The 15,555-nt window shown below is 44.4% G+C and overlaps 1 protein-coding gene across 2 annotated transcripts in view; it reads right to left on the minus strand.

The window, feature by feature from the left end:
- The window catches only part of ARID3A (AT-rich interaction domain 3A), a 118,516-nt gene that overhangs the window by 14,406 nt on the left and 88,555 nt on the right, over window positions 1–15,555 (minus strand). For both annotated transcript variants that reach the window (XM_070732688.1, XM_070732680.1), the window contains exons 5-6: window positions 5,438–5,621; window positions 1,249–1,496 (exon numbers count right to left, since the gene is read on the minus strand). In XM_070732688.1, the coding sequence (XP_070588789.1) occupies window positions 1,249–1,496; window positions 5,438–5,621 (432 nt within the window). The remainder of the gene's footprint in view (window positions 1–1,248; window positions 1,497–5,437; window positions 5,622–15,555) is intronic.

The following is a 15,555-nucleotide window of genomic DNA, read 5'->3' on the forward strand; positions in this document are numbered from 1 at the left end:
AGCACTTTTTAACAGAGCCAACATATTGCCCCCACAATCCAGGTCCTCATTTTACCCACCTCGGAAGGATGGAAGGCTGAGTCAACCTTGAGCCAGTGATGAGATTTGAACCGCTGACCTGCAGATCTAGCAGTCAGCTTTAGTGGCCTGCAGTACTGCACTCTACCCAATGCACCACCTCGGCTCATTGATTTAACATCATCCTAAGTTCAAATGGTCACTGAACAAGTAGTTTATTTTTCCCCCCCGATTCTTATACCGCCCTTCTCCTTAGACTCAGGGCGGTTTACAACATGTTAGCAATAGCACAAAGACAGCCTATTGCCCCCACAATCCGGGTCCTCACTTTACCCACCTTGGAAGGATGGAAGGCTGAGTCAACCTTGAGCCGGTGATGAGATTTGAACCACTGACCTATAGATCTACAGTCAGATTCAGTGGCCTGCAGTACAGCACTCTACCTGCTGCGCCACCCCGGCTTCTTAAGTGAAGACCACCTGTATACATCTTTTTAAGGAAACAGCAGACAAGGGCACTAATAGAACTTTTAATGACTACTTCTGAGGTGCTAGAAAGCCTCTCCCCTGATGTGAAAAGCCCCACCTGCTAATTAAGGGATCAGCATACTAAATTCGCTGCAACTCAGCACCAGTTAATTACATCTGCAGTGCTGCTTAAATGAAGATATAAAGGAATTCCATAACCTGGTACCCTCCGGGTCTTCGAACTTCTCCTCCCACAATCTTGAGCCCAGCACAGGCCCAAGGGATGGTGGGAGTGGAAGTCACTACGGAATATATGTTCCAGCCCAGAGTTGGCCTTCTCCGGGTCCCGTCGACTAAACAATGTCGTCTGGCGGGACCCAGGGAAAGAGCCTTCTCTGTGGCGGCTCCGACCCTCTGGAACCAGCTCCCCCCCGAGATTAGGATTGCCCCCACCCTCCTTGCCTTTCGCAAACTCCTTAAAACCCACCTCTGCCGTCAGGCATGGGGGAACTGAAACATCTCCCCCTTGCCCATGTTGTTTTGGTGTTAGATTGATTGTATGCGTGTTTTAATATTCTGGGGTTGTTTTTATGAATTTTTAGCTTAAAATTGTAATTGGATTGGTGGGCATTTGTTATTATGTATTGTTTTTATCTTGTTGTGAGCCGCCCCGAGTTTTCGGAGAGGGGCAGCATATAAATCCAATAAATCTAATCTAATCTAATCTAATCTCTCTTTCAAGGAAAAGGGAGCATATAGTTACCTTTCTTGATTTTGGGAACAGGGGCAATGGGGCTACCATTGGTGGCTGAGGTCAGCCCCAAGGTTGGTACTTGAAGCTTGGGTGAAGACAACATGGTGTGAGTGCCACTGGGAGAATAGGTGAAGATTGAACCACTGAATCCTTGCCGGCGGCCCTCTCGCCTGTTGCTGTCGATGGCTGCTTGGAGTTCGTTGGGGTTGCTCAGCCCTCTTTTCTCGCACTCGTATGGATATAAGTACTTCATGTATCTTTTGGAGATGAAAAGAGAGAGAGACACACACACACAAAAATCATGGCTGCTTAATTGAATAGAACCCCAACAGTAGCAATTTTTTAACAATTACACACTGCTCAAAAAAAAATTAAAGGGAACACTTAAACAACACAATATAACACAATGCCCTACATGGCATTGGACCAGAGTACCTCCGGAACCGCCTGCTACCGCACGAATCCCAGCGGCCGATAAGGTCCCACAGTGTTGGCCTTCTCCGGGTCCCGTCGACTAAACAATGTCAGCTGGCGAGCCCCAGGGGAAGAGCCTTCTCTGTGGTGGCCCCAGCCCTCTAGAATCAACTCCCCCCAGAGATTAGAACTGCTCCCACCCTCCTTGTCTTCCGTAAACTACTTAAGACCTACCTACACCGCCAGGCATGGGGGATTTGAGACACCTTTCCCCCAGGCTTATTATAATTTATGTTTGGTATGTATGTATTGTTTGGTTTTAAATATGATAGGGTTTTTAGTTTTTTTTAATATTAGATTTGTGCCAGTATAATATTGTTTTTATTGTTGTTGTGAGCCGCCCCGAGTCTTCGGAGAGGGGTGGCATACAAATCTAATACATTATTATTAATTATTATTATTATTATTATTATAACTCCAAGTACGGTAAATCAAACCTGTGAAATCAAACTGTCCACTTAGGAAGCAACACTGGTTGACAATCAATTTCACATGTTGTCAGCACATTCAACTTTTTACAGAACAAAGTAGTCAATGAGGATATTTCCTTCATTCATATCTAGGATGTGTTCTTGGAGTGTTCCCTTTATTTTTTTGAGCACTTTATAGAATTCTGTCTCCCAGAGCAATATAAGTGGTCCTTGCTTAGTGACTGCAAAGAGGCAGGACTAGAACTCGTCTCCTGATTTCTAGCCCTGTGCCTTAACAACTAGACTCTACCCTTCTGATACATCTGGCAAATTTTGATTTGCCGATTCCCCCATCGACAGAAATTGAAATGCTATGTAGAAACATAGAAACATAGAAGACTGTCGGCAGAAAAAGACCTCATGGTCCATCTAGTCTGCCTTTATACTATTTCCTGTATTTTATCTTACAATGGATATATGTTTATCCCAGGCATGTTTAAATTCAGTTACTGTGGATTTACCAACCACGTCTGCTGGAAGTTTGTTCCAAGCATCTACTACTCTTTCAGTGAAATAATATTTTCTCACGTTGCTTTTGATCTTTCCCCCAACTAACTTCAGATTGTGTCCCCTTGTTCTTGTGTTCACTTTCCTATTAAAAACACTTCCCTCCTGAACCTTATATGTACACAGCTATGCTAATAAAACCCCCAGTTGTTAATAAAAACTTAACATTCTCATCAGCGATGGGTTCCTACTGGTTCATGCGAACCAGTAACAGTGACGGCGGGCTCTGCCCACTTGGCAAAACGTCATCACGGAGCTTCTGCGCATCGCGCGCGCACCGTAAGTGAAATCCACCACTGATTCTCATCCCACCCACATTGGCCTTTTTTCCCTTTTCACAGCCAGGGGACTGCGAGTTCTAGCTCACTTTAGCCAGGCAACTTTGGGCCACTCTCTCTCAGCCTAATTCACCTAGCAGGCTTGTTGTTTCAGGAAAAAGAGGAGGAGGAGGAGGAGGAGGAGGAAGAGGAAAGAACATTGTGTGTGTTTACACCTGGAGTTATTTATAAAAATAATAAAGGTGGGCTACAACCAAACAACCAGAATCGCCTGCTAATGCACGAATCCCAGCGACCGATAAGGTCCCACAGAGTTGGCCTTCTCCGGGTCCCGTCGACTAAACAATGTCGCTTGGTGGGCCCCAGGGGAAGAGCCTTCTCTGTGGCGGCCCCGGCCCTCTGGAACCAACCCTCCCCCCGGAGATTAGAACTGCCCCTACCCTCCCTGTCTTTCGTAAACTACTCAAGACTCACTTATGCCGCCAGGCATGGGGGAGTTGAGATATTCCTTTCCCCTAGGCCATTACAAGCTATGCATGGTATGTTTGTGTGTGTGTGTTTGGTTTTATAATAAGGGTTTTTAGTTGTTTTATTAATTGGATTGTTACATGTTGTTTTTTATCGTTGTTAGCCGCCCCGAGTCTACGGAGAGGGGCGGCATACAAATCCAATAAATAATAAACAAACAAACAAACAAACAAACAAACAATCCAGTATCAAGGACATAGTTGTGCCTGAGTCATTATTCTGGAAACGTTTCTTGGAACCTACTAAACTGAAGAGGAGAGGAAGGATGTTTCAAATAAATATTTCAGATCAATATTCACTCTTCATTGATGCTCAGCATAATAATATGCTGCAAAATCCAGACACTTCCATTTCCAAGATCTGTACCAGTGGTGAAAAAATGCTGCTGGTGTTCAGGCTCCCGGCTTTTAAAAAGTTAATAGCTCTCCTCCTACTCTTCCACCCCCCAAATCCCCAATCGCCTTCCGCCACCTGGTTTTCTGAATTCCAGAGTAATTAACTTTAGTGTTGATTAGGGTGGATGAGAAGATGGGGGAAGGGAACTGAAAGAAGTCAGAGAGAAAGAGAGGAAGGGCAAAAGAAGGTGGAAGGCTCCCATTTTCTGATTCTAACTTTACAAAACGGGATAATGGTTATCAGGACACATTTACTCCAAAATTATTTCAATGTATTGGAGCTGATCACTTTTCTATAGATTAAAATTCCATGTGTTTGTGTGTGTGTGTGTGTGTGTGTGTGTATATATTTATTTATTTATTATTTAGATTTGTATGCCGCCCCTCTCCGCAGACTCGTGTGTGTGTGAGAGAGAGGGAGGGAAGGGGGGAATAAGATAGAGAGAGAGAGAGATGGAGAGAGAGAGAGAGAGAGAGATGGAGAGAGAGAGACAGAGATGGAGAGAGAGAGATGGAGAGAGAGATGGAGAGAGAGATGGAGAGACAGAGACAGAGAGAGAGAGAGACAGACAGAGAGAGAGACAGAGAGAGAGAGAGAGCCAATCTTCTCTATAGGCTGTATCTGATATGCAAGCCTTTTCAGCCTGATGATATCCATACATACTGGATACAACTCGAAATCAGCATGGTCGTTCCCCAGTCTGAGGAATTTCCTGCAGGTCAGTTGCAGAAGGTAACAAAAAATAATATTTTCCTTAATTTGATTTAATTTAATTTATTAAATTTATTTTCTAGAGGGGTCCTTGATGCTCTCTGAGCTTGGTTGCTTTCTTGCAGATGTTGAATTTATATTTACCGACAAAGAAATAAAAGGAGACTGGCATAGATCTATTTCAAGCTGTTTAGTTCTCATCAGCTAACCATACCCTTCTGGGATTTGAACCCGGCTGCGGAAGCAGTATCCTCCCACTCATATTTGGGTAGAGCAGGTTGCCCTGATAAGACTGGTCTCACCGGGGAGGAGGGGAGAACCACTTTTTCTTGCAGATGTTTCATTACCCATCAAAGTACTGATGAGCTGAGGTGGCATAGCAGGTAGAGTGCAGTACTGCAGGCCACTAAAGCTGATTGTAGATCTGAAGGTCAGTGGTTCAAATCTCATCATGGGCTCAAGGTTGACTCAGCCTTCCATCCTTCCGAGGTGGGTAAAATGAGGACCCGGATTGTGGGGGCAATGCGCTAGCTTTGTGAGAAGGTGCTATTGCTAACATGTTGTAAGCCGCCCTGAGTCTAAGGAGAAGGGCAGCATTAAAAAATTGAATGAATAAAAAAAATAAAAAATAAATGAATGAATGATACCTAGGTTTGGGCAATGAAACCATTTCCCAAGAAAACAACCAAGCTCAAGAGAGCACCAAGGGCCCCTTGTTTCAATCCTCCTTTCTTTATATCCCTGTAAAATACGCTGCCCTGTCAAATATATTGCTGCTTAAGTGTCTTGACCCGCCCTGAAGTCAGGTTGGGGAAGGTCCCCCCTGTGACTTACTGGGTACGCAGTGTGAAGGCGGCGCTGGTGATGGAGGTGGGCAAGTTCAGACCTTTGGTGATCTCCCTCCACAGCTTCTTGTTGATCACTTCCACCAAGCCTCCCTTCTCGGTCACCAGGACGTAGAGCATATAAAGATCCAGCACCTGCTTGGCCATGATTGGGATTCGGTTCACAGGGGTCCCTGTGTTGGGGGAAGAAAGGAGGAAAAAGGGTTGGGCCAGGCAACAGTCACTAGGATGCTGACTTCCGACATCAACCAGGATCCAGACTTTTATTCGTTAAATTTATTTATTAATAGAATAGAATAGAATAGAAACATAGAAGTCTGACGGCAGAAAAAGACCTCATGGTCCATCTAGTCTGCCCTTATACTATTTCCTGTATTTTATCTTAGGATGGATATAGGTTTATCCCAGGCATGTTTAAATTCAGTTACTGTGGATTTACCAACCACGTCTGCTGGAAGTTTGTACCACTCTTTCATTAAAATAATATTTTCTCATGTTGCTTTTGATCTTTCCCCCAACTAACTTCAGATTGTGCCCCCTTGTTCTTGTGTTCACTTTCCTATTAAAAACACTTCCCTATTGGACCTTATTTAACCCTTTAACATATTTAAATATTTTGATCATGTCCCCCCTTTTCCTTCTGTCCTCCAGACTATCAGTCTTTCCTGATACATTTTATGCTTAAGACCTTCCACCATTCTTGTAGCCCGTCTTTGGACCCGTTCAGTTTTGTCAATATCTTTTTGTAGGTGAGGTCTCCAGAACTGAACACAGTATTCCAAATGTGGTCTCACCAGCACTCTATATAGTTTATTTATATATATTATTTATTTATTTATTTATTTGATTGATTGATTGATTTCTATGCCACCATTCTCGAGGCAGCTCAGGACAGCGTACAACGTTATAAAGGCAACAATATATGTCAAAAATCTAAATAATTTTCCCACGATAACAATATCTGTGTACCATTTCTGCTTCTATGAAGTACATCATATGCAGTTCTTAAGTTGGAAGGATGCAGAAAATGACTCTGAAAGGAAAACCATTATCATGACTTAGGGAAACACCCCTTGCCCCCCCAATTCATGAAAGGCTACCAAGGCAACTTGTGGCAAAGGTAAAATTCAATTTTTCCCCCTGTGGAAGGTGATTCAGAAATAGCCCTCTTCAGTTCGTTGAGGTTGAAACTGTTGGTGTTGAACAGCTGGGCAAAATTGCCACAACTGATGGCGCAGGTTTCAGTCTGATATCCCGGAGATAATTCAGAAGCCCTATGATGACGCTGAGCACCATGTCCTGAAAATCCTCTAGATACTTTTAATGAGATTTGCTTCTCCTAATGCATGTTGCTTAGAAACAGTGTCAGACAGATTCTCCCTCTGTTCCATTAAGTTGGCCTCCGATTCCAGTACAGGACAGTAGCCTCAGAGCAGCAACGGGCCACTATTCCTGGCGCCACCAGAACAGGTTGGGAGTGTGCGGGTACACACGTTGCCAATTCGGCTCCTGAGCTGCGCATGCTCAGGAGCCAATTCAGCTCCTGAGCATGCGCAGAAGCTGAATCTGGTGCAAGGACATGCAATTTCCAGCTTTTTTTTTGCTTCTGCAAATGCGCAGAAGCAAAAAAGCTGAAAACAGCAAAAATCAGGCAAGTTACCCCCACCACCTGCCCAGCCCATTTGTCCGCCTGCCCTGCCGTGAGCGGCTGCTCTGCCGCGAGCGGACCGAGTGCTCCGCCACCCACCGCTTGCCTTACCTTTCGCTATGGTTCTTGCGTGACGGCTTCTCCCTTGCCGCGCCGAGAAGATCGCATGCGGTGCAGGTAGGAGGCCCAGGCGGCCCTGAGCTTTAGCTGTGTGGCCTGCTCTATTCTCTCCGACGCCACAGGCATCTCTCGGCACGGCGATGGCGCCCCGAGCGAATAGTGGCCTTCGGGAGCACAGTGCTGCTGCTCTCAAAGGCCATGACTCACTTGGGACACTATCGCCGCGCCCAGAGATGCCTGTGGTGCGGGACAGAACAGCTGGAGCCTGGGTAGGCCATTGTTGCTGGTGGCCCCAGCTGCCGCTCTGGCACCACAGTGAGATTTGGCTGCTGAGCATGTGGGGACGTCCTTCCGGCAGCGAGATTTGGGCAAAAATTGCCCATTTCTTTGCTTCTGCGCGGAAGCAAAAAACCTGGTAATTTTTACCAGAATCGCGCCAGTTGCGTATGCACACCACGTACACGCCGGCAGTAATGGAGCTACCCTACGTGCTTCCTTTCCACTACCGGAACGGTGTTCCCGCCGTTCCGGGGCCTGACCCATCCCCGCCTAAAAGACACCCAAGTATTTATAATACGTTAGAAGGAATGTAAAGAAATACATACTAAAAATGAAGGGGGAGAAACGAGGGAGGAATGATTACAGAGAAAGGATGTATTTCGAGCAGCCTGTACTTTGCCTGCAATTTTGCAAACTATAGCAGTGCAGCTATTCACACGTTATTAATACTCCTTTCTAAAATAAAATCACAGTTCTGACTGCCCATACCAAAGAAAATGCCACTTTTTTTTCTGCAGCACTTGACTGGCCTTACCACAATTTTGAAGAGTCTGTTTCATTTGAAGCAACTGCTCGGTAAGAAACAAGGACCTCCACTATCTCCCTATTTGGGGGTTTTCTTGACGTTTGTCTAGTCTCCATGGTCTCTACGAACTTCCATGCATTTATCAGCAGCATCATTTTGCTTAGTGTACATTTATTTAAACCACAATAATATATATAAATATCAAGGAGCCCATATTGAGCAACAAACAGGGGCAGGTGAACTTTGCAGATTTGCGAAATTATGCAAGTTACAAAACTTGTTTCATGCCTTAAATTTAAAGACCGGCATTTGCCTGGGGAGGCTTTGAAGCCTTGCCAAGAAACCTTGATATTAGCTCAAACCCTTCTTCTCCCTTCACCTTATCTGTGCTTGCAAGCATGCATTAAAATAATTTTTTTTTAAAAAATGGTTGTAAAATAATGATTGTGGGGGAAGTAAAAGCTGAACCCTCAGGTAACCTTTTGTAGTTGAGTTAACTGATTTGATTGATTGATTGATTGATTGGATTTGTATGCCGCCCCTCTCCAGAGACTCATGGCGGCTAACAACAATAATAGAACAGTATACACAACAATCCAATAGTAAAAACAATTAAAAACCCATTAAAGTAAAAACCAAACATACATTCAGACATACCATGCATAAAATTGTAAAGGCCTAGGGGGAAAGAGTATCTCAGTTCCCCCATGCCTGACGGCAGAGGTGGCTTTTAAATAGCTTACGAAAGGCAAGGAGGGTGGGGGCAATTCTAATCTCTGGGGGGAGTTGGTTCCAGAGGGCCGGGGCCGCCACAGAGAAGGCTCTTCCCCATGGTCCCGCCAACTGACATTGTTTAGTTGACGGGACCCGGAGAAGGCCAACTCTGTGGGACCTAACTGGTCGCTGGGATTCGTGCAGCAGACGGCGGTCCTTGAGATAATCTGGTCCGGTGCCATGAAGGGCTTTATAGGTCATAACCAACACTTTGAATTGTGACCGGAAACTGATCGGCAACCAATGCAGACTGCGGAGTGTTGGTGTGACATGGGCATATTTAGGAAAGCCCATGATTGCTCTCGCAGCTGCATTCTGCACGGTCTGAAGTTTCCGAACACTTTTCAAAGGTAGCTCCATGTAGAGAGCATTACAGTAGTCGAACCTCGAGGTGATGAGGGCATGAGTGACTGTGAGCAGTGACTCCCGGTCCAAATAGGGCCACAACTGGTGCACCAGGCGAACCTGGGCAAACGCCCCCCTTGCCACAGCTGAAAGATGGTTCTCTAATGTGAGCTGTGGATCGAGGAGGACGCCCAAGTTGCGGACCCTCTCTGAGGGGGTCAATGATTCTCTCCCCCCCCCCCAGGGTAATGGACAGACAGATGGAATTGTCCTTGGGAGGCAAGACCCACAGCCACTCCATCTTGTCTGGGTTGAGTTTGAGTTTGTTAACCCCATTTTTATGGACAAATTCACATACAGTCACTTCTGGTTTACAGGATTTCTGTGCAGAATAGGACGAGTTCACTTTCCATGTGGCCAGATGGGTCTTTTGCTGCTTTGAGAGATTTTCTATCTAATTAATCAGTGGCCTGGCAAACAATCTTTTGCCCAGTACACCAAGAAAATGGGTCCAGATCTGTTTAGGGGCCGAGTTTCAATGACTGAGATTCTTAAATTCCTCTGAAGCAGGGATGTCAAACTCGAGGCCTGCGGGCTGGATCCAGCCTGTGGGGTGCTTAAATCCGGCCTATAGGGCCGGCCTGGAATAGCAAAGGACTGGTGCCTCTGGCAGCTAAAATGGGGTGATGAGGACAACAACGACTATGTGGGTGGCCTCCTGCAACAATCTGCTGGCCAAAACAGGTTCCACCCACATCTCATTTTGGCTAGCAAAGTGCTGCAGGAGGCCATCCAGGCCAGAAATGGGGCACAGAGGGCCCCGTTTTTGGCAGGCAGGGTACAGAAGGAGGCGTCTCTCCTCCCCCCACTGGCCAGCCCGCAGAGGAGAACTATAATGCTGATCCGGCCCTCAAAGAAATCCAGTTTGACACCCCTGCTCTGAAGCATCAGGCCTTAATGTCAGAGACCAAGGGTTTCTCAACTTTGGTCTTAAGACTTCAACTCCCAGAATTCTCTAGCCCAGTGTTTCCCAACCTTGGCAACTTGAAGATATTTGGACTTCAACTCCCAGAATTCCCCAGCCAGCGAATGCTGGCTGGGGAATTCTGGGAGTTGAAGTCCAGATATCTTCAAGTTGCCAAGGTTGGGAAACACTGCTCTAGCCAGCCTTCAGGTGCTTGTGTCTTGTTTTTAAAAAATAATAAAAAAAATTAAATTTAAAATAATTCTATTCTATTCTAACATTTATTTATTCCAGCCTGCACTGGGATGGTGTCAACGTACTGTATTTTAAAACAAAGACAGTATATCAGAGGTCCCCAAACATAGCTGGCTGAAGAATTCAAAGAGTTGAAGTCCATAAGTCTTAAAGTTGCCAACTTTGAAGACCTCTGCTCTATATACTGCTGCCAAACAGTTTCCTTTTTTTTAAAGGGAAAAAAAAACTCTATTGAATGCAGAGTGTCGGCCTTTGTTATCAGCTTTATGGTAGTTTTACTGAGCAAACGGAACTTAGCTGAATGGGTTTTTTAAAAAGACCACATCCACAGGATTGCGGCATTGACTGTATGACTGTAACTTGTTGCTTATATCCTAAGATTTTTATTAATATTGCTTCTTTATTGCTTATTTGACCCCTATGACAATCATTAAGTGTCGTACCACTTGATTCTTGACAAATGTATATTTTATTTTATGTACACTGAGAGCATATGCACCAAGACAAATTCCTTGTGTGTCCAATCACACTTGGCCAATAAAAATTCTATCTATTCTATTCTATATATCTTGAAATGTTCAGGACTGAAATGTTCAAGCATTTTAGGGATGAACTACATGGATGTGACAGGCTAACCAAAAGTACAGGCACATTATCCATTTGGGCCCATAATTATCTGACCTTTTAAGACTGTGATGGCGAACCTATGGCACGTGTGCCACAGGTGGCATGCGGAACCATATCTGAGGGCACCTGAGGCTTCGTCCTAAGTCAGCTCCAGTGTACACGTATGCGCTGGCCAGCTGATTTTCAGCCTTTCGGAGGGCGAGAAGAGGCTGTTTTCGCATTCCCCAGGCTTCAGGAATGCCTCCAGAGCCTGTGGATGGCAAAAAATAGACCCAATGGGCCTCCCGGAAGTTCAGAAATGAACTTCTGGTAGGCCCATTGGGCTGTTTTTCGCCCTCCCCAGGCTTCTGGGAGGGGGGGGGGAGAGTGTGTGCGTCTGTGTGTGTGTATGTCTGTGTGTGTGTGTGATCAGGGGGAGGCCATTGCATTATCGATGTGGGCACATGCGTGTGTGCTTGCTATCTGTCTGTCTGTCTGTCTATCCAATTATCTATCTATCTATCTATCTATCTATCTATCTATCTATCTATCTATCTATCTATCTATCTAGAGGGAGATTGTGATCCCCTTATATAGAGCGCTGGTGAGACCACATGTGGAGTACTGTGTTCAGTTCTGGAGGCCTCACCTACAAAAAGATATTGACAAAATTGAACGGGTCCAAAGACGGGCTACAAGAATGGTGGAAGGTCTTAAGCATAAAACGTATCAGGAAAGACTTAATGAACTCAATCTGTATAGTCTGGAGGACAGAAGGAAAAGGGGGGACATGATCGAAACATTTAAATATGTTAAAGGGTTAAATAAGGTTCAGGAGGGAAGTGTTTTTAATAGGAAAGTGAACACAAGAACAAGGGGACACAATCTGAAGTTAGTTGGGGAAAAGATCAAAGGCAACATGAGAAAATATTATTTTACTGAAAGAGTAGTAGATCCTTGGAACAAACTTCCAGCAGATGTGGTTGGTAAATCCACAGTAACTGAATTTAAACATGCCTGGAATAAACATATATCCATCCTAAGATAAAATACAGGAAATAGTATAAGGGCAGACTAGATGGACCATGAGGTTTTTTTCTGCCGTCAGTCTTCTATGTTTCTATGTTTCTATGTTTCTATCTATCTATCTATCTACCTACCTACCTACCTACCTACCTACCTACCTACCTACCTACTCCTTAGACTCAGGGCGGCTTACAGCATGTTAGCAATAGCACTTTTTAACAGAGCCAGCCTATTGCCCCCAAAATCCGGGTCCTCATTTTACCCACCTTGGAAGGATGGAAGGCTGAGTCAACCTTGAGCCAATGATGAGATTTGAACCGCTGACCTGCAGATCTAGCAGTCAGCTTTAGTGGCCTGCGGTACTGCACTCTACCCACTGCGCCACCTCGGCGCGCACACAATTTTGGCACCAAGCATAAAAGGGTTTGCTTTCACTGTTAAGCTTTCTGATCATTCGGGACAGTGGGGTAGTGAGAATAGGGAAATGGGTAACAGAGAGAAGACTCAGCAAAGATCCAGAAGAAGCAGAGCAAGAAATAGCTTTTCAGAAATTTTGTTTGCTTCTCATTCCCATCTCTATCCCTTTTAATTGATGTCTCCCTTTTATTGATTTATTGCTTCCTTAAAACAAAAAGGAACAATTTTGAACAGGGTGGGGAGGAAAAAAAGGGGGGGGCGGGAGAGCATAGTTTTACTGCAGGAAGGCATGGCACATTTTCCGGGAGTAAAATCTATTAGGGCCAGGGCAGCTGGGGCTCAAATCCTAGGAGGTATTTCTGAGTGAAGGAATTTCCTTCCTATTTCAGTCTGCAGAATGGGACTGGCAGCAGGGTCCCCCTCCATGCTGGGAAACACACAGCAGACAGAAATCCAGCCACGGCCCCCTCACCATGGAAAAAGGCATCCGTGGAGGCTGACACTCTCACATTTGCAAAAAGCTCTGGAGAAAACCGACCCTGTGGGCTCTAATTGGTCACTGAGAAGATCCAATATCTATCTATATCTATCTATCTATCTATCTATCTATCTATCTATCTATCTTTCTTTCTATCTATCTATATCTATCTTTCTTTCTATCTATCTATCATCTATCTATCTATCTATCTATATCTATCTATCTATCTATCTATCTTTCTATCTATATCTATCTTTCTTTCTATCTATCTATCTATCATCTATCTATCTATCTATCTATCTATATCTATCTATCTATCTATCTTTCTATCTATCTATCTATTATTTATCTATCTATCTATCTATCTATCTCTATCTATCTTTCTATCTATCTATCTATCTATCTCTATCTTTCTATCTATCTCTATCTATCTATCTCTATCTATCTTTTCTATCTATCTCTATCTTTCTCTATTTATCTTTATCTATCTATCTATCTATCTATCTATTATATATCTATCTATCTATCTATCTATCTATCTATCTTTCTTTCTTTCTATCTATCTATCTATCTCTATCTATCTATCTATCTATCTATCTATCTATCTATCTATCTATCTATCTATCTATCTATCTATATCTTTCTCTCTCTCTCTCTCTCTCTCTCTCTCTCTCTATCCAAAATGAGAGTGTTGCTTTGAGAGTGGATTCCTCCTCCACACAACACACACACCAGCTTTTTAGAAAACTCCCCCAACTGGTTTTATGCTTGTCCTGCTGCTACCACCACATACATTCATTTTTGCTGATTGCTGAGCTGGCCTTACGTTATAAGGGGGGGGAGGGAACGAGATTTAACTGAAAAAGGAACGATCCCCCGTAGAGCTTACTAAACTGAGCTGCTTGTGCAGAAAACTACCGGTATGTTATACATTGCTTTTGTGCACAAACCCGAAGGTGGGTCATAACTGCCAGTCCCAATGTCAAAACTTCACGGATGTGACATTTCAGTACTGGGTTAATTTATTTAATTTTATTTAATTAATTCTACTCTGTTTTATTAATTTAATTTAATTTAATTTATAGGCCACCCAACTCCTTGCGGACTCTAGGCGGAATAAAACAATCTAACAACCATTTAAAACTTCTAGGATAAAAGCATTCATTACTTTCTAGGCTGGAGTTGGATGGTATCACTCAATGGCCCCAGGCCGGCCGGCAGAGCCAGGTTTTCATGGCTTTCTGGAAGACCAGGAGGGTGGGAGTGGTACAAGCCTCCAGGGATAGTTGCTGGTTCCAGAGAGCCGGATCTGCCACAGAGAAGGCCCTTCCACATAGTCCCACCAGTCAGCATTGTTTGGCCAACAGGCTCCCGAGAAAACCAACCCTGTGGGCTCTAATCTATCATTGGTATAATTGGATCGAAAATAAACTAAAAAAAAATGATGATACAATGTGAAAGTACTTACAAGAATAAGAACAGTGCAAATGCAAATAATGTATGTAAATAATTATACGTCCGATGAGGTCCCACAGAGTCGGCCTGCTCCGGGTCCTGTCAATTAAACAATGTCATCTGGCAGGACCCAGGGGAAGAGCCTTCTCTGTGGCGGCCCCGGCCCTCTGGAATCAACTCCCCCCCGGAGATTAGAACTGCTCCCACCCTCCTTGCCTTTCGTAAGTTACTCAAAACCCACCTATGTCACCAGGCATGGGGTAACTGAGTTACCCCTAGGCTATGCTAAGGCTATGGTAGAATTGTGTATGGTCTGTCTGAGTTGTATGGTTTTTAATAATGGGTTTTTAATGGGTTTTTTAATATACTGGGTTTGTGACATTGTATTTTGCTATGAGCCGCGCCGAGTCCTTGGAGGGGGCGGCATACAAATCTAATTAATAACAATAACAATAGTAGTAGTAGTAGTAGTAGTAGTAGTAGTAGTAGTAGTAGTAATAATAATAATAATAATAATAATAATAATAATAATAATAATAATGCAAATATAAATAATGATAGCAATTTATAGTATGGACATAAGAGATTGGTTCTGATCTGTGCAAAATTATTGTAATGTTTCTTTTAAAAATGGAAACATTGAATAAATAAAGCTTTAAGAAGGAAAAAAAAACCTTGCTTTGGGATGTTGAAGGCATTGGGACACACAATGCCCAGAGTTGCAAGTACTTGTGGCCTCCAAGCTGGCACATCAGAGCCCTTGGGCACCCTTGGGCATCCTCGCCGGCCATCTCCCCTCCCCCTCCTCCTGCAGGACTTAAACTGCCCCACAGCTACATCCTCCAGGAATTCCAGCCATTTAGCTTAGTGCTCCTTTCCTGCTTCAAAAACATGTTGACAATTGTTCACGCAGCCATTCTGTGTTTGTCCCCCCGCCGCCCCCCCCCCCCCAGTGTGCCCCTCCCTTTCCCCCATTAAACACAGCCCAGGAACATACTAGGCTACCTCACCATTGTTTGCTTAGATGGCCTGGTGCTGGGTGGGCAAGCCCCTCAAAGGATATTAAGTCTCCAAAAAAGCATCCCTGCAATTTCCTTTTTCCCTGCTTTCCCACCCCCTTTTGTGACTTCTTACATTCCACACAAAGAATATGCCCCCCCTCCCCGGCCCGCTTTCTCTGGGCTGGCCAAGGCCATCTGCTTCCCCCCCCCCCC

The sequence above is a fragment of the Erythrolamprus reginae genome, chromosome 1 (genome assembly GCF_031021105.1).
Source record: "Erythrolamprus reginae isolate rEryReg1 chromosome 1, rEryReg1.hap1, whole genome shotgun sequence".
NCBI classification, from domain to species: domain Eukaryota; kingdom Metazoa; phylum Chordata; class Lepidosauria; order Squamata; family Dipsadidae; genus Erythrolamprus; species Erythrolamprus reginae.